Source organism: Podarcis vaucheri (assembly GCF_965113315.1).
Source record: "Podarcis vaucheri genome assembly, chromosome: 3".
Classification (NCBI taxonomy): Eukaryota; Metazoa; Chordata; class Lepidosauria; order Squamata; family Lacertidae; genus Podarcis; species Podarcis vaucheri.
The window spans coordinates 23,182,306-23,204,186 of NC_138761.1; the positions used below are offsets into that span (position 1 = coordinate 23,182,306).

Sequence of the window (21,881 nt, forward strand, 5' to 3'; positions counted from 1 at the left end):
AACAAGAAACAAAATAAAAAGAAACTGGTATGGCTGCATAATATTACAGATGATATGAGATGTAAGAGTGGCATGTATAAGAAATGGAAGAAAGGAGAAATCACAAAGGAAAAGTAGCCAACAGTTTCAAGGAGAAGGTCAGGCAGGCTGAAGCTGAGAATGAGCTCAGGCTTGCAAGAGAAGTTAAAAACAATTTTTGTTTGTTTGGCTATGTGTGAAGCAAGAGGTAAAAAACAAGCAAGTATGAGGTTCCTTGAGTGGAGATGGAGAAATGCTACTGGGTGACAGAAAAAGGCGGAACAGCTCAACACCAACTTTGCCTCTGTCTTTACCCAAAAGGAAAGCTGTGCCCAACCTGGTGATAACAGAATACACTGGTACCTCTGGTTAAGAACTTAATTCATTCTGGAGGTCCACTCTTAACCTGAAACTGTACTTAACTTGCGGTACCACTTTAGCTAATGGGACCTCCTGCCATGTGATTTCTGTTCTCATCCTGAAGCAAAATTCTTAACCCGAGGTACTATTTCTGGGTTAGTGGCGTCTGTAACCGGAAGCGTATGTAACCTGAAGCGTCTGTCACCACTGTAAATGATGCAAGGAGGGAGCTGCAGCCCAAGATAGGAAGAGGTGGTAAGGGAACACCTAGCTCCTTTAAATGAATTCAAATCTCCAGAGCCTGATGAGCTGCACCCAAGGGTACTAAAAGATCTCGTGGGTGCAATCCCAGAGTCTCTAATCCTTGAGAATTCCTGGAGAACAGGTGAGGTCCCTGCAGACTGGAAAGAAGCACATAGAAAAGTATGCTGTGCTTATTAAGACCTGGCATCGGTTTCTCAAAAGCAAGGTGGGGGTGTTGTTCAAGGTGCCTTTATGACTGCCAAATTACTGGCTCCAAGTAAACCAAGCGCTGAACCACAGGAACACACCTTACAGGCAACACAGAATAGCCTAAAACGCACTTGTTTCTGAAATACTGTGCTATAGTAAGGGTAAAGGTTCATCAGATAATAATTATGGTTGACCTATCATCTGCTACAGAACCATACATGTTTATTATACAATGAGAAGCAACAGAGCAGAGTCACAGAAAGTGAGAAGCTGCTTGTTATGAACGTTTACAGGGAAGTTGCTTTTTAATTTGTTTTTAACTGGCTTACCAGTGACGGAGAGATCATTAGGAAAATCCTGCCGGTTATTTGGGTCTGCATGACGGAGATGGCAAAGAATAACCCAGGCTCACAGGATGAAGGCAGGCAGATGACTTCGATATCGCACGACAGTCTCAGTATCCTGAATGTTTCTTATGCAGTCAGGTAAGTAAATGGCAAGACCGATTAAGAAATTTGGTTTTTGTGTATTCCAGTATGAACTTTATCTGAACTATACCTCCCAGTATAACATGTAGATCGGAATGTTCCAGCACAGTTCTTGGTTCAACATTGCAGAAACCTTTTCGACACATGTCTCTCTTGAAAGCATGCAATTGAATGAATAATGATAATATTGCTTGTTGGCCGAAAGCTCCCAAAGTGATATACAGGGAAATTTAATTGCATTTCTTTTTCACCTCTTCCAACTCCACCTATTAAATCTTGGAAGAGCATTTTTCATGCAAGTTGCAAAACAAAGCATAAAGGGTTATGGAAGTTTCTGTCCACATAACATTTCATTTTTAGAATGAAAACGATATCCTTTGATTGTTTTCAAAACACTACTGTATTTTAATTCTTTCCAAAGTCATTTCACATGAGTTTCTCTCCCTTTTCCCTCAAAGGGAACACGTGGGACCCTGGTGGGATATTCGATCATACCGTAAGAAGTGGAACAGGCAGATTCTTAAAGATGTGTCATTTCATACGGAAAGTGGTCAGATCATGGGCATCTTGGGAAATTCTGGTGAGTAGTATATACACCTGCATTTTAACTAAACACAAATATTTCTACATTAACTACAGCAAACACTTTAAAATTTACTTAACCATCCCTCCTCCCAAGAAACTCTGGGAACTGCAGCACTGTGAGGGGAATTGGGGTCTCCTAACAACTCTCAGCACCTTTAAAAAACTACAGTTCCCAGGATTCTTTGGGAGAAGCCGTGACTGTTTAAAGCGGCATGATGCTGCTTTAAATGTATAGTGCATACTGTCCTGAGCTGATTGGAGGAGGGGCACGATAAAAATGCACTAGGCACATTCATATGACGACAACTTATGTAAGGGACTGAACTCAGTGTCCAGCTCCTTGAATGCTACCTTTAAGGTCGCTAATCCTCTGTCTGGTCTGGTCAATTTCAAATACAAACAGGGTATCACATACCAGTGGCACAGTTGCACTTTGGGGGTTGGGACCATTCATCTTGTAAGTTTGCAAATTATCTATGTTAATGGAGGGAGAACCTACCCAAATCTATAAATTTAGTTAGATCATGTAATATATTTTAGGATAGATAATTTGGTATTGTTTTCAGAGATTTCCCTTGATAATCTCTTGAAACTTTCCACTGACTTGCACAGCTGTCTTCCCCTCCCTCTGGCTTCTCCAGCCACTCACTCATCTGTAACAACAACAACATCTATCTATCATCTATCTATCTATCTATCTATCTATCTATCTATCTATCTATCTATATCTATCTATCTATCTATCTATCTATCTATCTCTATCATCTATCTATCTATCTATCTATCTATCTATCTATCTATCTATCTATCTATCTATCATCTATCTATCTATCTATCTATCTCTATCTATCATCTATCTATCTATCTATCATCTATCTATCTATCTATCTATCTATCTATCTATCTATCTATCTATCATCTATCTATCTACAGTGGTGCCTCGCAAGACGAAAAGAATCCGTTCTGTGATTCTCTTCATCTAGCAGCTTTTTCGTCTTGCGAAGCAAACCCGTTGACAGATTAGCGGATTAGAGCTATTAGCGCTATTAGCAGCTTTTAGCGGCTTATCTGCTGATCGGATCAGCTGATAAGTGGCTTAGCGGCTTAGAAAAAGGGGGGGAAGCAGCAGGAACTCACAAGACATTGTCGTCTTGCGAAGCAAACCCATAGGAAATTCGTTTTGCGAAGCACCTCCAAAACGGAAAACTCTTTTGTCTAGCAAGCTTTCCGTCTTGCGAGGCATTCGTCTTGCGGGGCACCACTGTATCTCTATCATCTATCTATCATCTATTATCTATCTATCTATCATCTATCTATCTATCTATCTATCTATCTATCTATCTATCTATCATCTATCATCTATCTATCATCTAGCTATCATTTATACCCTGCTCATCTGGCTGCGTTTCCCCAGCCACTCAGGGCAGCTCCCAACAGGATGTTAAAAACACAATGAAGCATCAAACATTAAAAACTTCCATAAACAGGGCTGCCTTCAGATGTCTTCTAAAAGTCAGATAGTTGTGTATTTCCTTGACATCTGATGGGAGGGTGTTCCACTACCAAGAAAGTAGAGAACGAGATTTTGCTCTAGAAAACCTGAATGATCAGGCATTCCTAAAATACGTTTATGAAATCTCGTTACGTACCATTGGTACTATATTTTGAGAATTTTTTCTTTAAGATCTGCATAAATCAGTCTTGATGAGTGTTTAGCCCATATCCAATGGCACAAGTTGTTTTAGGATATCTGGTATACTCCTGTGCCAACTTCACTTACTACCATATTTAATAGAAGTCAGGTTAATACAAATTTAGCTGTAGCAATGCAAGTGCCTGGCTATTTTTCTACAATGCGGGTGGAAAGACTTCAGGCTTACAGGCGCTCCTTTGCTTCTTACTAGAACCCACAACCAGAAACTAGTGCTAAATACATAATATATAGAATTAAAGAATTATGAGCACAGTTATTTGTTTTAAGTACAGTGGTACCTTGGGTTATGAACTTAATTCATTCTGGAGGTCCATTCTTAACCCAAAACCATTCTTAACCTGAAGTGCGCTTTTGCTAACGGGGCCTCCTGCTGCCACCGCTGCACAATTTCCGTTCTAATCCTGGGGCAAAGTTCTCAACCAGAGGTACTACTTCCAGGTTAGCAGAGTTTGTAACCCAAAGCATTTGTAACCCAAGGTACCATTGTACTGGAACTGAACAGAGCTCATAGTCCTTCTGGGCAAAAATCTGGTTTCTGTGCTTCAGGTGTATAACCTAGGGCAGGAGATGTTGTTTTGTTGCTGCTGCTGTTAAATAATTGGGAGCCATAAAGCCTTGTCCATCAATGGGAAATCACCTTGAGATCTACCACTGGACCCAGATCCACCTTCAGCCCACGCTTGTGGGGAACTTCATGCCCAGGGGCTGAAAGTCATCTTCTGTGTCTCTTAGTTCCAGCCTGTCATCCCCAGCTCACATGGGGTTCTGCCCTTCCTGTTCCTTCTTGCTGCTTACCAAACCCAAGGACCAACCCACAACCTACATCCTTCCCTAAATTTGGCCTTTTGCCTCTGCCCACTAGTACCCAGGCCCACTCCCCCTTGCCTGGCAGCCTCGCCCTCTGATGGGCCATCACAGGCCTTTGTCTCCTGCTAATGGTCTATCCAGCTAGATCTGCTGAGCTGGCTTTGGCTTGTTAGCATAACTAAATCCAGGGGCATTCCAGGTTTGGCAAAGTTTAACCAAACCTTGATTAATTCAAACTTTTGCTAGATCCAGGAATTATGGGCTAGTTTCCCCCCCCCCCCCCGAACAATACTTATATTGAATTTTCCAATTTGCATTAGGATCGGGGAAAACAACTCTGTTGGATGCCATTGCTGGAAGGCTGAGCCATAAGACAAACTTTTCTGGGCAAGTTTATGTCAATGGACAGGAGCTGAAGCCAAAGCAGTTTCAGGACTGCTTTTCCTATGTTCTCCAGGTTGGTTTGTATTTGCATTTCTATAGGAGTCTCGGTCTTTCCCAGCCTTATCTGGGATTGTTCTGCCTGCAACACAGGAACTCTACTCAGTTGTCATCCCCACATGGCTAAATTGACAGCATTTTCCCTTCTCTTTCAGAATGATACCTTGTTAGGCTACCTCACCATAGAAGAGTCTTTGACTTATACTGCCTTGCTAGCACTCCAGGAGCACTCCAGCAACTTTATAAAAAAGAAGGTCTGTACTGCAGTATAATGTTATGAAAAGTTAGCAGACTGAAGACAAGACTGTGATCCTCTCACCAGTGGCGTAGCGTGGGGGGTGCAGGGGGGGCCGGCCGCACCAGGCGCAACATCTGGGGGTTAGGGTTAGGGGGCGCAAATCCATGGGTTAGGGGGCGCAAATCCATGCTACGCCACTGCCTCTCACAGTTAAGCTCAGGGGTGCCAACTTGAACAAAATAAATGATAATATCCCACATAACTGATCACATGACACAGCACACACACACACACACACACATACCCCATTTGAGTGGCAATACCCATCAACTTGAGGGGGGGCTGCTCCCTCAAATATTTTATTTAGGGGGCCGAAGTGACCTCAGCCCCTAGGAGTTGGCTCCTATGGTTAGGCTGTTTCAATCCTTTCCATCAAAAGGCATAGTGGAACTGCTTCCCCACTAAAAACCCCCAAAAAACCTACTGTTCACAAGATATCATAGTGTTTTAGAGATATAGAGGTCCTTGGAGGTAAACTAATTCAACTTCCAGATCAGTGCAAGTTCTGTGATTCTGGATCTGCAACCATAACACTCCCGAAAGGCCATCCAGCCCCCAGTGAAGGAGGGCCTGCTGTTGGACCCAGAAACGTTACACGGTGTCAGAAGTGGAGAATGAGGAGTATGCTGCATGAACTGGCAGAGGTTTTCTGGCTGTAAGGCTACAAGTAAGAAACTGTAAGAGAAAGCAATAAGGCTTATCCAACAACATCTGAAGGACCAGAGGTTTCGAGGTTGGTGGTTCGAATCCCCGCGACGGGGTGAGCTCCTGTTGCTGTGTTCCAGCTCCTGCCCACCTAGGAGTTCAAAAGCACATCAAAGTGCAAGTAGATAAATAGGTACTGCGCCGGTGGGAAGGTAAACGGCGTTTCCGTGTGCTGCTCTGGTTCATATTTTGGTTGTGAAGAATGATTATAATAATGCTTAGCATTTGTATGGTGCTTGAGATTGCTTAAAGCAGAATGGCTTAGCTGAACATTTAAAGCACTTAACAGACATTCTCTTGGTAATCTTTTTAGTGCATCTGAAAGATAATTCAGTATTGTTATAGCCCCCTGTTTACAATGGTGGGGCTAAAGGACAGAAAACATGACCTACCTGGGCCACCTAGTGAATTGCTGGAGGGATTCAACTTGGGCCTTCTTGACTCATAACTTGCTTTAAAATTATGTCCCTGAAATCTGGACCATCTGAATGTGAATTCAAATAATAGCTTAGTGAATTAGCTACATGGAGTTGTACAATGGTATATTTCTATTTCGAAGACTAGCCGGGAAGCTTATTTTGTGATCATTCTGAATTAGGACTTGCATTTTGTACAGCATATATATATAAATATATATATATAGTGCTCAAAGGATGCTTGAGCTGCTGGGTAGACAATCTGAGACCCCAGGTTCTTCCTGAATTGTCTCTGTATTTTGCAGGTTGATGCTGTTATGGCTGAGCTGAGTCTCAGTCATGTTGCATGCAGCGTAATTGGAAACCGCACACTTTGGGGAATTTCTGATGGCGAACGGCGCCGCGTTTCAATCGCAGCACAGCTATTACAAGATCCCAGTGAGTATGGTGCCTAGTGTTTGAGAACAAAACAAACACTCTGTCCTTTTCGATTAACTGTCACTTGGTACATCCATCTACCTCCCATGTCTCCCCAACCCTTTTTTCACAATAGAACTTTTCATCTGTCACAGGGGCGCAATCTAACAAGGGTAGTTAACAAAGAGCGCAACATGTCCTCCCCTACTTGGCTGATGGGATTTGTGATTTAGAAATCCCCAGGTTAGGTGAATTTGTTACAGCAACCCAATCCCTCTAAATAGCATGGGAAGCCTGCCTTAGTGGATATAAGAAACTGTTTTATGGCCCAGTGACAGAGTTGAATTTAGGGGAGCCTGACCGGTGCTGGGCAGTGAGCTGACAAGGTGCCACAAATTACAAAGAAGAGGTGGGGGCATCAAATTTAGGGGTACCACTGAAATTTTAAAGCCCAACATCCGCCACTGGCAGTGATCCTGTCGATAGCCCTTCAGAGTCTCAGGTTGGGTCTTAGATCAGCAACCAGAGATCTTTTCCCCAAATATTCCCTTTGCACAGTGTTTTGTACAAGCTCACAATGCTCTAACATGGCTAATTCCCACATTGTACTGCTAATTAATGATCATATGGATATTCTGGATGGGTACCTTCCCAAAGCAGGGTTGCTGATGGATAGTCGGTACTTGTGTGTTACGGCCCTCGAGGTGAAGCAACTGAGATCAGGATAGGGTGGGTGGGTGTTCTGATTTACAAAGGACTGTCCTCTATAGGAACGGCAGTCTGTCCTCTATCCGGAGAGGGGGTGTTGTAGCCCTTCCTGGTTTAAAGTCAAAGAATGGAAAGAGGGAAAGAGCAGGAGCGGCCTTGAAGTCGACGGTCAACATCTAGCACTTGGAAGGCAAACTGAACAGGGACTATCTCACTATGGTGAGATAGAATCAGAGACTCATAGAGTTGGAAGGGACCCTGTGGATCATCTAGTCCAACCCCGGGGAATGCAGGAATGGGCAGCTGGGGATTGAACCTGCAATCTTGGTGTTATCGTTATTCTGGTTCCACTATAATTATTATAGCATTTGTTTTTAAGTTTTATATCTATACAAATGGAGCTGGATAGCTCAGCTGGTTAGAGTAGTGTTTCCTGACCTTTTTCTGACCATGGCCCTCTCCCAATCTTGTTTCCTTCCTGTGCCCCCCATGGGCGTAGCCAAGGGGGGCAGCTGCCCCCCAATAAGTAATAAATCAATACAAATCTGAGGTTCTGCCCCCCCTTTCAAAAATCCTGGCTATGCCCATGCCCCCCACCCCTATTTAAATGTTTTGTTTGTAAACAGAACATGTTTTATTTATATTTTTTAATAATTTATACAAAATAAAATGATAGGAACACAATGAAATATTGTTGAAGCAGAAAAACATAGAATCATAGACACATAAAGCTGGAAGGGACCTCAAAGGTCATCTTTCTAGTGCAACCCCCTGCAGTGTAGGAAACTCAGCTAAAGCATCTATGACAGATGGCCATCCAACCTCTGGCTAGAAACCTACATCTTCCATGTTCGGTGGTACCTTGGGTTACAGACGCTTCAGGTTACAGAGTCCGCTAACCCGGATGTAGTACCTCGAGTTAAGAACTTCAGGATGAGAACAGAAATTGTGCGGCGGTGGCGCTGTGGCAGCAGGAGGCCCCATTAGCTAAAGTGGTACCTCAGGTTAAGAACAGTTTCAGGTTAAGAACAGACCTCCAGAACGAATTAAGTTCTGAACCCGAGGTACCACTGTATTATAAAATGTAAACAACACTTATTTGATCCCAGTTATTTGGCACAGAAGGGGAAACCTACAGGTACAGTCAAAAAGATACACAGGGAGTTCTGTATATAGGGGATAATTTTGAAAGGCAAGTGGTCCTCCTCACTGACCTGGTGCAAAAAGATCTGAAGGAGCCCTGGCTGCCTAGATAAAAGACGATAGCCCCACACACCCTTACCTGGGAGTAAGGCCCACTGAAGTCAGTGCAGCTTTCCTCTGAGTAGACACTTAGTTATTTACTAGATGCAAGTCAGCAACACCAGACAACATTGCTCGGCTAGGCGCCGGAGTGGATTTCACCCCACACCTTGCAGAGCCGGCCTGACGCTACCAACGGGCCCTGCGCCCCTCAGCAACATCCGAAGGCTCTGATCCGCTGGGCGCTGGGTTGGATTGCACCCTGCGCCTTGCAGAGTCAGGCCCAGGCTGCCACCAGGCGCAGCACTGGCAGCAGCAAGAAGCAGCTCTGGCTCTCCCAGCCCTACCCATTGCCACCCCACCACCACGCTTACCTGAACTGGGGGTTCTGGATTGTGGGCGCTGATGGTCAAAATGGGAGCCTCAGCAATCACCGTCTTCCGCCGGAAACAAACCAGGACTGCTCCAGGAAAACGCAAGTGGCAAAAGAGGAGTGCTAGGTCCTGGTGGGCCACCCCCTTACCCACTTGTGATTGGCCAAGTGGATAGCCAGCCAGTCAGGACTAAAAAAGAAAGATATTTTCCCCTTCACTTCTCACTTTCCTTTGTGGCCACCTAGCCTCATGCTGTGCCCCCCCCCTTTATGCAATTTTCACCTGTGGCCCCCTTGGGACATCTTGGGGCCATATGGGCCCCAGTTGGGAAACACTGGGTTAGAGCACGGTGCTGATGACGCCAATGTTGCAGGTTCAATCCTTGTATGGGACAGCTGCATATTCCTGATCCTTAGGGTCCCTTCCAACTCTATGATTCTATTAAATGTTATATCTATATATGTCCTCTTTTTGATGGTGCGTTTCCTCTTTTTCAAAAAAAGCAAAGTGTAAGTTGGCCTAGAAATGGATTCAGATGAAAAAGTGTTGGAATAATAGGCTGTCCATAATGGCCAGTCCCAATTAGATCTCTAGCAGCCTTTTTTTAAAAACCAACTTAAGTGTCTGGGGCTGTTTGCAAAGGCATAACAAAGTATTGCGGTAATCTAGCCAGCAGCATTATCAGGCTAACACAGAACTGGTAACCACACTGCTGCATGTCGCTGCAGTAACACGCCGTTACGTGAGGTTTCAAGAGCTGTTCCTGTTGTTTTCAGAGGTCATCTTGCTAGATGAACCCACCACAGGTCTGGACTGCATGACGGCCAATCAGATTGTATTGCTACTATCAAAGCTTGCTCATAAAGGCAGAATAGTGATTATTACAATACACCAGCCACGATCAGAACTTTTCCAGGTAAAGAATACTTGTGTTAAACCACGTTCTAATCATGGATGTGCTTTGTAAAGGAACAACAACAGGTTTGGTCTCAAGCATTAAATGTTATTGCTGAACCTTCAACAGATTGCATTCACATAGGTTGGGGAAAACAGATGGTAAACAGTGGATTTCACTTTGGGAGAAACCTTTCAAATCAGTATCAACCCAGATTAAGGAGGCATCCTTAAAGCTTATTCAAAAATGGTATCTTACATTTTTGTTATCAGAACGGTAGTTCTGCTATAAGGTTCTGCAACTCTCCAACATTTTGACTTCACCCCTGAATGCGCACTCTTCCAATGTCCTGAGACAGACAGATGCCAACAATATGAGGCTATAGAGGGACTTCATTGACTCAAGGAATGTACCACACAGATGTGTAGAGCTTTTCCTCATCACATAAATATTAAAACTGTACACTTCCTTTGTCATTAGGTATTCTCTAGTTTTTTATATCTTAGCAACATTTGCACATTAATGCTTGTTTGTTCCCCCCAAGGTATTTGATAAAATCTGCATCATGAGTTCTGGAGAACTAATTTTCTGTGGAGATTCATCAGACATGATCACCTTTTTTACCAACTGTGGCTACACATGCCCTGAACATTCCAGCCCTTTTGATTTTTACGGTAAGAGCTTCTCAATTAGGTTCACAAACACAGATCCTTCCAGTTCCCTGGCAAAAATATATATCTATGCAAGTATATTTTTGTTCAGTCTCATGGAGTTCAATGCAACTTACCTCCTTGAAGTCCCATTAGTTGGAAACTAACTTTATGCAAGATCGCAGGCCTTCAAAGAGCAGAGTGCTATTAGTTACTGTTTTCAATTCAAAGATCTATAGTGAACAAGATAAATTGGGGGTTGGGAAAAAGCATGCAATTTGTTTTTATTCTGCTGTGTTACTAGAATGTTTTCTTTGCATAGGATTATGTCCAAAAGCACGAAGCAAATCAACCTCATATGATAGGGTTGCCATATTTAAAAAAGTGAAAATCTGGGCACAAAAGTTGTTGAGCATTTTCTCTTTGGGGGGGGGGGGCGTCTTGCAAAATCTAAAAAACAAACAAAAAACCCTGACGTGGGCTGCCATATGTCCTGCACAGAATTGTTTACAAGGGCTAAATACCGGCTATGTCCAGAAAATTCCAGATGTAAGACAGCCCTATCATATGGATGAATATAAGGTGTATATTAAATCTGGCTTAGAGGTGTGAAAGCAAAGGCGCCTTTTAAACTTACCTGTTGTTTGTCTTCTGATGTGTTTGCTGATATTATTGTTATTGAATGAATATTTAATAACAGGAACTACTACTGCAATAATTATAATAATAGCCATCACTGCTGCCGCCGCCACACAACACAAGCGCCAGCTCATCTTCCTCCCCGAGCTCAGGGCTGGTGGGGGAAATAGGGACATTCTGGGATTGCTTTCATAATTCTGGGACTCTCCCTGGGAAATTGGGACACTTGGAGGCTAGGGACTAATTCAATTTTGTCGGGTAAATTTTGCAGTGGATCTCACATCAGTAGACTGTCGAAGCAAAGAGCGGGAACTGGAGACTTACAGCAGAGTTCAAACCATCTGCTCCGCCTATAAAAATTCAGAAATCTTTCGCAGAACTCTGGAGGCAATTGAAGAAGCAAAATGCAAGGTGAAAGAGCTGCCACCAATACCCTTTAAATGCAAAAAGCCCCCCAATGTGTTCTTCAAACTATGGATTCTGCTCAGGTGAGAGAGCACAGCTCAGGAGCAATGAACGCAAGGCCTCCTATTTCTGGTGTCCTTCACGGCAAGAATGATCTTGGCCTGCAATTGCAGTAATTATTCTTCACTTTCAGGAGGACAACAAGGAATTTATCCAGAGATAAGATTGGAATGCTGATGCGGCTCTTCCAAAACATGTTCTTCAGTCTCTTTCTTATATTCTTCCTTCTGAGACTGTCCAGTGATGCTCTTAAAGGAGCAGTTCAGGATCGCGTAGGACTCATTTACCAGTGTGTAAGCGCTCCACCACACTCAGGAATACTCAATGCTCTGTCGTTATGTAAGTTTCTCTACAGCATCAGTAATGGTTGCAGAGAGAAAGGGTGTTCTGAAACAATACATTGACTACATGATGGGTTTAGTTTGGAAACCTTTTTATGCATGTTGGAGCACAGACAATATGCCACTGCAACATGAGGCTGGAGTGCATCAATAACCCTTTGGAAATAAATAGTATTAATCATTATCACACCTATGCCGTGCTTTAGAATTGTCAAATTCACACACATTATCTCAGCAATCTGCAGAATAGCTCTCTGAGATAAATCAGTATTAGGGCCAATCTGATAAATGTGTGAATCAACTAGATGACATGGTACATGAATGGATGTATTTAATGCTGCAAGGTTATGGGAGAGATTATTAGTATCGCATGGGGCAGGTATGAACCTTTTCCCTTGACTATGGTCTCAAAGAAAATTGCACCCTATATAAAGCTACTATTTCTTGGTACCAAAGATAGCTTGGGGGAGGGGCAAAATTCCTTCCCCCTCTGCAACAAGGCTGTTATTTTTAAGGGGGGGGGGTCTCACATGTTAAATGCAGCCACGCATTTTACACATAGTCTAGTCCGAATGTAAATTCTCCTAAAATGTGTAGAAATACCTTATGTATTTATTATTCTCTGGTATAGAGTTGTTTGTTTCCCTTTCAGTTCCTGCACTGAAGGCTGTTGGAGACCGAGAAAGTCAAGACTGTTTATATCAGAAATGGCAAACGTTGCTTGCCTACATACTGTATTTATATTTATTTAAAAGCACTGCTTAATATACATTGTGACAAAGAACACAATCCACCCTAGGACGTTCTCTTTTGAAATGAATGGGAGCTGCCCCAATGCAATACAGTGGAACCTCGGGTTATGTACCATCCTCCTTACGAATGCTTCGGGTTACGAGCTCCGCTAACCCGGAAGTAGATGCCCCTTGTTGCGAACTTTGCCCCAGGATGTGACCAGAAGTTGTGCACTGGCGGTGTGGCAGCAGCGGGAGGCACCACTACCGAAAGCGCGCCTCATGTTAAGAACAGTTTCGGGTTACAAACGTATTAATTTTGTAACCAGAGGTACCACTGTATAGATGGCAGACGTTGCTGCAAGACGACCACTTTGATTCTCTGGTATAGAGTTGTTTGTTTCCCTTTCAGTTCCTGCACTGCGGGCTGTCGGAGACCAAGAAAGCCAAGATGGTTTATATCAGAAGTGGCAAATGTTGCTTGCCTACATACTGCATTTCCTGCCTTTTAGCATCATCAGCATGGCACTATTTAGTACTGTTATCTATTGGTAGGTGCAATGGCAGTTGGTACGCCGGGTGAATCTTTCTGCACTGAAGTTACCTGTTGAATAGAGGATTCATTCTGTATGGCTCTGGTTTCTCAGATATCTAGAAGGCAAGAGTAAAGATCATGGAGATGGAAAGGACCTCAACTCCTGCAGGAAACACATTACTTCAGCATCCCTGATAGATGCCCATCTGGCTTCTAGCTCCTGCCAACCTAGCAGTTCGAAAGCATGCCAGTGCAAGTAGATAAATAGGTACCGCTATGGCGAGAAGGTAAACGGCATTCCATGTGCTCTGGCACTCATCACGGTCCTCCGTGTGCCAGTAGCGGTTTAATCATGCTGGTCACATGACCCGGAAAACTGGCTGTGGACAAACGCCCTTGGCCTGAAAGCGAGATGAGCACCGCAACCCCATAGTCGCATTTGACTGGACTTAACTGTCCAGAGGTCCTTTACCTTTTTTACTCTACCATCTGCCAAGTATTTAGTCTAAATCCTTTTGCTTTGAACCCATTGGTCTATGGCAGGTCTTCAGATATTTTAAGATGGAGATTGTATCACCTCTAAATTGCTGTTTTCCCAGACTAAACTTTCCCAAGGCTTAAAACAACTAAGTCCTGTACAGAGTAGACTCACTGAAACAAATGGCCCTAAGTCAGACATGGCCGTTAATTTAAATGGACTACTTTGAGTCAGACAAACATTTCATCCTTTCCCCCAAGGCTTGGTGGGTTTGATTGTACGTCGCTTAGGGTCAGGTCAGGCGGGAGAAAATATGGCTCTTAGCTGCTCAACTCTCAGCCCATTGCTGGGAAGAATGAACCAATCTGTACATATTCAGCATAATGGCACTCCTTTTTGGAGGGTACAAATTTGGATGGACAGGTGGAGGGATCGCTATTTTAAATGTATAGCCATATGGAAAGGGTCCCCCCACCATGTGAAAATGTGGCACATCAAGGAGAAGGCTTCTACCCAAGCTGCCTCTTGATATTCTTTTCCCCACAGCTGTGGCTTGTGAAGAATGATAGAATCATAGAGTTGGAAGGGACCATGAGGGTCATCTAGTCCAACTCCCTGCAGTGCATGAATCTTTTGCCCAATGTGGGGCTTGAACCCACAATCCTGAGTCTCATGTCAAACTTGACCTTCCCAGAGCCACCATTTCATTTCTGCTCAGTTCAGTCACGGCCAATTTATTTATCTATTTCTGAGCAGAAAGATGGACTATTAAACATATTGCTGCTGCTGCTGCTTCTTTCTTAAAACACCCATTTTTCTTTGCAGGTCTATGGGATTTTACCCAGCGGCTTCTAGCTTTGGATATTTCTTTGCTGCCCTCGTAGTACCTTATATAGTAGGTGAACTGATTACGCTTACCCTTCTTGGCATCATTCAAAATCCCAATGTGGTCAGTGGAGTAGCAATGCTACTTAACATGGGAGGTGCCCTAGCTGGAACTGGACTTGTAAGGTAAGGGAAAGAGTTATTTGCAAATATATAGATACAGTTACACTATATTGTTGAAACAGTGATCTGCGTTTATGATGATTAAAATTGTTACTGGAAAATGATGGGAAATGAGAGCATTTGGCTCAACAAGATAACCCGTATAGTTAGCATCCACCTGTCTTGAGAGACAATGGAGTTAGCCTCCAGGGGAGCAGTCAAACCTCTGTGTTGGCAGCTTCTAAGTGATCTCTCCGGGGCACAGGCCTGTACAGTGTATATGGAAGTCCTGGGCTGCCCCCTCTTGTCCTCGCTGATGTGGTCCAAAGGAAATCAGAGCAATGCTTGGCTATATGAGTTGCCAGAAGGAAGCGGACAGGATAGCATCCAACTGTTTTAGGACTCTATTCCAGATTTGTGTAGGGTTTACTCCTTAGCCGTTTCTTCTCCTAAAGATGTCCTGCAAGGCAGCAGAGGTTTTGGTTCAGAGATTTTCCCAGGTTACCTTCCCAGGTTGATGAGCCCCATCTGCCTCTCACTTCCCTCTACACCACATGCAGAAACTGCATTCTTGACCACTGGACCCACTATTGGTCTTGTTCGCTCAATCTGCCAGAGCCTGTCTTCACAGGCAGGGGAAGTCCCTAACTCACCGAGCGTTTGAGACCCAACGGCTACTCTCCCCTAGTTTAGCTGGCCAGCTGAAGCTGTTCCCAAGGTGTGGCTGTTCTTGCATGCTGACAGCTTCTAGAAACTACAGGCAAGAGCTGAGTGCAGGGGACCAAAGGCAGACAGACTATCCCAGAAGGAACACGATGATGTCACCCACCAGAAGTACTGCCCCTCCCCTAACACCCCCACCCCTTTTATGTATGTTGCTGTTTAGTCGTTTAGTCGTGTCCGACTCTTCGTGACTCCATGGACCAGAGCACGCCAGGCACTCCTGTCTTCCACTGCCTCCCGCAGTTTGGTCAAACTCATGCTGGTAGTTTCGACAACACTGTCCAATAAGCTTCATAAAAACGTAACAAAAGTCCATGTAATCCACCATGGTTTCCGCCTCCGTTGTTGATATACGTGAGGCTTATAAATGTTTAATATATGCTGTGCCGCGAGATGGGAAACAAGATTACATAATTTGGGCATGACTTTTGTTTTGTTTCTGAAGGAATTTGGAGGAAATGCCAACTCCGATTAACATTCTAAGCTACTTTACGTTCCACAAGTACACCAGTGAGATTCTTGTTGTGAATGAGTTTTCTGAATTAAAATTTACATGTGGTAAGTACTAAAAAGAAAACACAACACCTCCAATTCTATTTATATGTTTTATTCATAAGATTTATATCCTGCCCTTCATCAGAAATTATCTCAGACTGAATTGCAACTATTAAAAAAAAAATCCAGCGACCCACAATAGACCAACAACATGCAGTGGAAGTTATCCAAAGTAATCCATACATCTATCCCATAAAACAAGCTCAGCTGGATCTGTCCAAATGCTCAATTAGTCCAGGATACTGTTTTCACAGTGGCTGACGATGAACAGCCATAGCTAGTGAACAAGCCAGAGGTGGGAAAAGCCAATTTTTGCCACTGAGGTTATCTGGGCTTCCAGTAACAGAGGAGAAACCAGAAAATCTATTTACCCTGATCCAGCAAGGGAGATGAAGATGAAGATTAAATTTATTACTGGCCAGGGCAGGAAACAACTATTTAAAATTCAGAATTAAAACAGATAAGAGTCACAGGAGCAGTGTGAGTCCCAAAAACACATATATCAGGTGTCAAAGGCCAGGGGAAAGAGGTGTGTTGCATTTGCAGAAAACTGTATACTGTAGTGAAGAAGCCAAGTGCACATCTGCCAACACACCATGTTTTCAACTAGTCAACACCAGGCACAAGTGCTGGGAACTCAAATTGTTCTCAAAGTGCTGCAAAAGGCTTGAACAAATCAGCTACCCAAAATCTAGTTTGTTCTCAGGCAGGAGTCAGAAACAGGGGGCAGAAACCTGTTGGCTACTGCAACTGTGCTTTATTTTTGTTTCTTGGGCTAAAGAAAGTAACTCCATTCGGAACATGTGATATATAAAATGTAGGAAAAGCAAATGTGGGAGAAACTAAGACAATGGCCTGGTTTGGCAGCAAGGTAAGCCAAACTATGGTTTAGTAAGCCTATGTGAATGTTCAACCTCCTGGAGAGAAGCTCACTCACAGCCACTGTGAGTACAGCTCCACTGCCCTGAGCCAGGCCAAAGTTTGGCCTAGCATGCTGCTCCAGCAGGGATTCCTGGTTAAACTTTCTCCACACTAACCATGAGCTATAGCCAAGTTACTATTGAGAACCAGCTGATCCTGAAAGGACTGGTGTGCTTCCTGGAAGTCTAGAGCTTTCCATATGGACATCTCAGCAGAGACCCTGAAGAAGCGCTTTCAGCTACTTGGGCCAGTGGGACAAATCACCTTGAGAAGGGATGGGATGGATTTAATAATAATAATAATAATAATAATAATAATAATAATAATAATTTATTATTTATACCCCGCCCATCTGGCTGGGCCTCCCCAGCCACTCTGGGCGGCTTCCATAAAAACCAAAAATACAATAAAATATCACACGTTAAAAACTTCCCTGAACAGGGCTGCCTTAAGATGTCTCCTGAATGTCAGGTAGTTGTTTATCGCTTTGACATCTGCTGGAAGGGCGTTCCACAGGGCGGGCGCCACTACCGAGAAGGCCCTCTGCCTGGTTCCCTGTAGCTTTGCTTCTCGCAATGAGGGAACCGCCAGAAGGCCCTCGGCGCTGGACCTCAGCGTCCGGGCTGGATGATGGGGGTGGAGACACTCCTTCAGGTATACTGGACCGAGGCCGTTTAGGGCTTTAAAGGTCAGCACCAACACTTTGAATTGTGCTCGGAAACGTACTGGGAGCCAATGCAGGTCTTTCAAGACCGGTGTTATATGGTCTCGGCGGCCGCTCCCAGTCACCAGTCTAGCTGCCGCATTCTGGATTAGTTGTAGTTTCCGAGTCACCTTCAAAGGCAGCCCCACGTAGAGTGCATTGCAGTAGTCCAAGCGGGAGATAACCAGAGCATGCACCCTCTGGCGAGGCAGTCCGCAGGCAGATAGGGTCTCAGCCTACGTACCAGATGGAGCTGGTAAACAGCCGCCCTGGACATAAATCTTGCCATAGCTGTAGCCACTGGTCCCTAACCAAGTGGTCAAGCTTTCTGAGAATGTAAACGTCTCCTTTTAGAATCTTCAAACCAACACTGTAATCTGAAAACCTTTCTTTTGGTAGGTCACTTCAACGATTCCACTGCGGCTGGGGCTCCCTGTCCATTCTCCCAAGGGGCTCAGGTCATTGAAATGATGTTTCCCGGTGGAGCATCCCGATTCGCATCGGACTTTTTAATATTATATGCCTTTGTCCCAGCAGCCATAATTCTAGCAATTATCAGTTTTAAAATAAGAGATCAAATTATTGCCAGGAAATAGACGTGACACTAAATGGTCTATATGCTATTTCACTCTTGCAGTGTGTGAAAGTACAGCGTGAACCATGAAATCTAAACCATTCCCCATTATTTACTTTTAGTTCTTTGGTGCTAATATTATGATAAACAAAAGCAGCTAATCCAGCTGTATCTCTTGCAAATTCAACTGCCAGGGCTGCATGAACCGCACCCTCTTAAAGAAAAGCAACAGTCATATATTGCCTCTTAGGTATTCAGGAGGATTTAGTTTTTCCACCCCAAACCCAGTTCTGTCTGAACAGCTGACTGGTGCAGTTATTTCTGTCCCCACCCCCCCTTGTCAGACTGATTAAATAATTGTGTTTGAGCAAATTATTTCAGGTGGGGGGGGGGATTCTTTTGTATAACGTCTTTATTTTAAAAATGACCAACTGCATTCGTTTGTGGTAATGTTTAAAAGGTTCAAAATAGCAATTTACAAGTGTCATACAAAAATAGAAATTTCCTTTGCATTTTCCTGTTTAAGATCATATAGTTTTGCTGAATACTTCAATTCAAACAAGCAAACAAAAAATTCATAAAGAATTTGTGATGGTTAAAAACTATAGTCCAACAGCCCAAACCTTCCAATAGTTTAAGTAGAAATGCAACTTTTATCATATTATGCTGGCAAAAGACAGAAAATTGTGTCTTAACTGGAGGGGGGGGGGAAATCTCACAATCTCACACTGACTTTAATACGCTGCAGCAAAGGTGAAACTGAGGATCAGGGCATCGACCTGCTGTTAAGATTAATGTTCAGAATGTCCTTTGAACTTTTCACAAACCAGTTATCTGGTGTCAAATGACACAGAATGTGTTTGCTTTTCTTCTTCAAACGTTTTGCAACATCTGAGTCATCTCTTACTGAGTTTAACTAAGAGAAGTGATTCTGGCACAATCTACTATACTGATCATAAACAACAATGACCACAATTATTATTAAGTATTTATGATGGGGGTTTTTACACATTTTACAAGTGTACAAAACATAATGACTCAAATGTATGAAATGCAGCTTCAAATCTGGTTGAGACATACTTCTCAGTCAAGAATCAAACTCCATTTCTTTCCAGGTTTTAGAGGCATTTCTTTTGTACTGTTCTAGTTCCTAAAATGGAAAGATATATTGAAACAGTTTTTAATGTTTAGTTTTTTGTAAGTTAGTTTTGAGTTTCATTTTTGGAAAAAAAAGCTTCTAATAAATGTAATAAATATATAAGCAACTGCATGTTCAATTTTAATGTGAGAACATTAAGTATTATTCTGCAATATATTGCAAATTTTGGATCTCATCCAGTCTCTGCTATCATTACTATCATCACTGCATATAAATCAGTATGCATAAAAATAAAATGAAAGACATAAAAGATGGCATTTTAGAAACAGTGTATGCAAGATAAGCCCAAACTCCCAGCGGGGTCTAAACTGCATGGAATGTATCAGCGGTATCTATATATCTTAATTATGAATGAGTTGTAAAAGAAATCCAGATTGTGGCACACAGCGAATTAGCCATGATTAAAGCAGCTCTCATGTATGCCTTTCATAACACTAAACAAATGGCAGTTTATCTTTTTATGTCATACTGTATATGCCATTCTAGTACTGAGATCCACTGCGAAATTACTGAAGTCCATTATTCTAATTGCACCCGTATCATTTTACTTTTCATTATCTACTACTTGTGGTTTAAAAGAGCAATTATCCAGCTGCCACTAAACTAAGAAATGATGTTCATTTGCTCCCTCAAGTGCAGCCTAGGGGTGCAGATCTCCCAAGTGACCAGCAACACAAGTGTTTGCTAAGTGGGAGCTCTATCTTCAAATGCATGTAGCTAAGAACACCATATATTCCAGGGGACAAACCAACCAGTCTTTGCTTCCATATGTTGCTTGGGATCTTCCAAAGGCATCTGACTGAAACCTACTAGAAACTGGACCCCTAGATTATGAGCGCAGTCTAGAGTATCCCCTAGGCCGCAGAGATGCTTTGCATGCTGCCGCAAGTATCTTTCCTATAGGCGTAGCAGTATGCATCACTCTTTAAGGGTTGGAGAAAGTGTTGGGACTCAGTTTTTCCTGTCCAAAGTGGATTTGGCAGAGCTGAGGACTCTTGCAGTGCTAACAGGAGCACTAGCACAGATGTCGAGGTGGGTTTTTCTTCTGCACAACACCATTTGGCTCACGTATCCAGAAATCTCCACAAGTCTTCTTTCGCGGTTGATTTGCCCTTGCTGAATTAGGACACAACATTTTCTTCGTGTGAATGGATAGCAGGAAGGTACTTACCACCACCACATACAAAAACCACATACTTTATGTTTCTGGCAAATCAGACTTCTATTTCTTTTATAATTTTGGAAAACGTTTTGATTAGTGTGGGTCGCGTTGTATGGCATCAGAATAAAAAGTGAAAATTGTTGTCACAATCATGGCCTTTTCATCGCACCTAACTTCATTTTTAGTTACCTTACATCAGCATCCGTATCCTTTTTATAATTTTGCACAACTTGGCAGAAGCCTCATTTTTTATTGGGATGGCTAGCTGACAGAAGTGTCTTTAGAAGTAGTGAATGCTTGATATTTTATATGGTTCTGAATTGTTCTTATAAGTTGTAAGCTGCCGTGGCATAGTATATTTTAAAAGAAGTGCCATATGGATTTATTAAATAAACATAATTTCTGAATTGCATTGTGCTCATTTCTAATTCTTCTTGTGCATCTGACTAGTAGTTCCAGTCATTCAATCCATATATTCATTGGTTCATTCACACCTTGCAATTGTAATGATGTTTCGTCCTACTTAATTGTTAACTTATCAATACATTGTTGTTACAGTCGTGTGCCTTCATCTTTTTTGTGGCTGTTACATAGGACTGGGCCCTTGTATGCGATTTCCCACGCTGCTATCAGCTGCACAGAGACAGAGATTTTAGTTGCATCTGGAGTGATGAGGGGGTGATCCTGATGCATCCAACATCACGATTTTACCTGTATCAGGAGTACTGCGGGGAAGGACAGGTTAATGCTTCTTTACAGTATTCAGTTGTGCTGGGGGTGCTGGAAGGGGGCTAGGTTAATTGCTGCTTAAGTTGCTCAGGTTTTTTAAATTTCAAAAGCACTATTAAATGGCCTTTAAGCATCTGAACAACTATCACTGTACAGTGAGCAAACTGTTAGGCCAGAGCAAATCACGAGAAGGACAGAGAAGCATCCTGATCGGGGCCTTTGGTATATTATAGCAATGATGTATTTCTAATGTCTAGATGAAATAGGCTATATGGCTGATGCAGATCACTGCCAGAAAAAGAGAGAGGTCCAAATAAGCACTAATGGATCAATGGATGCCCGGCAGGGGGTGCGGTAGGGGAAACGGGACCGTTTCTTTTATGTGCTGTTGTTAAGAAAGCTTGCTAAGAAATGAGAGTCTGGTTACTGTTTGCAGGTGTGTGGTCCCTAATGTCAGTAGCACTATGAGAAGTATATTAAACTCTACAGATAGACATTCTGAGTCCAAAGAGCAACACAAAATGATCAGGAAGAAATGCACAAAAGTCTACTTTTCAATTGGAATAAAAAGCTACCATGCATGAATACCTTCAAGAAACAGAAATACA

At 43.0% G+C, this 21,881-nt stretch overlaps 3 protein-coding genes across 3 annotated transcripts in view; 1 reads left to right on the forward strand and 2 right to left on the reverse strand.

The window, feature by feature from the left end:
• PLEKHH2 (pleckstrin homology, MyTH4 and FERM domain containing H2) overlaps positions 1–21,881 on the reverse strand; it is a 140,874-nt gene that overhangs the window by 27,646 nt on the left and 91,347 nt on the right. The gene's annotated exons all lie outside the window — the stretch shown is intronic.
• Positions 1–21,881, reverse strand: part of DYNC2LI1 (dynein cytoplasmic 2 light intermediate chain 1) — a 60,193-nt gene that overhangs the window by 18,957 nt on the left and 19,355 nt on the right. The gene's annotated exons all lie outside the window — the stretch shown is intronic.
• ABCG5 (ATP binding cassette subfamily G member 5) lies at positions 473–18,553 on the forward strand. The gene is made up of 13 exons (XM_082217590.1): positions 473–1,316; positions 1,778–1,899; positions 4,746–4,882; positions 5,022–5,120; positions 6,591–6,723; positions 9,803–9,942; positions 10,466–10,595; positions 11,482–11,698; positions 11,809–12,014; positions 13,160–13,298; positions 14,586–14,771; positions 15,916–16,028; positions 18,049–18,553. Exons 1-13 carry the CDS (start codon positions 1,210–1,212, stop codon positions 18,243–18,245), a joined length of 1,926 nt encoding a protein of 641 aa, XP_082073716.1. The 5' UTR covers positions 473–1,209; the 3' UTR covers positions 18,246–18,553.

Bases quoted from the DNA above. Each gene is read 5' to 3' on its own strand.
- ABCG5 (XM_082217590.1), top strand. From the start codon at position 1,210: ATGACGGAGATGGCAAAGAATAACCCAGGCTCACAGGATGAAGGCAGG. The intron at 4,883-5,021 runs GTTGGTTTGTAT...CTTCTCTTTCAG, and splicing joins GCTTTTCCTATGTTCTCCAG to AATGATACCTTGTTAGGCTA. The intron at 11,699-11,808 runs GTGAGAGAGCAC...CTTCACTTTCAG, and splicing joins AAACTATGGATTCTGCTCAG to GAGGACAACAAGGAATTTAT.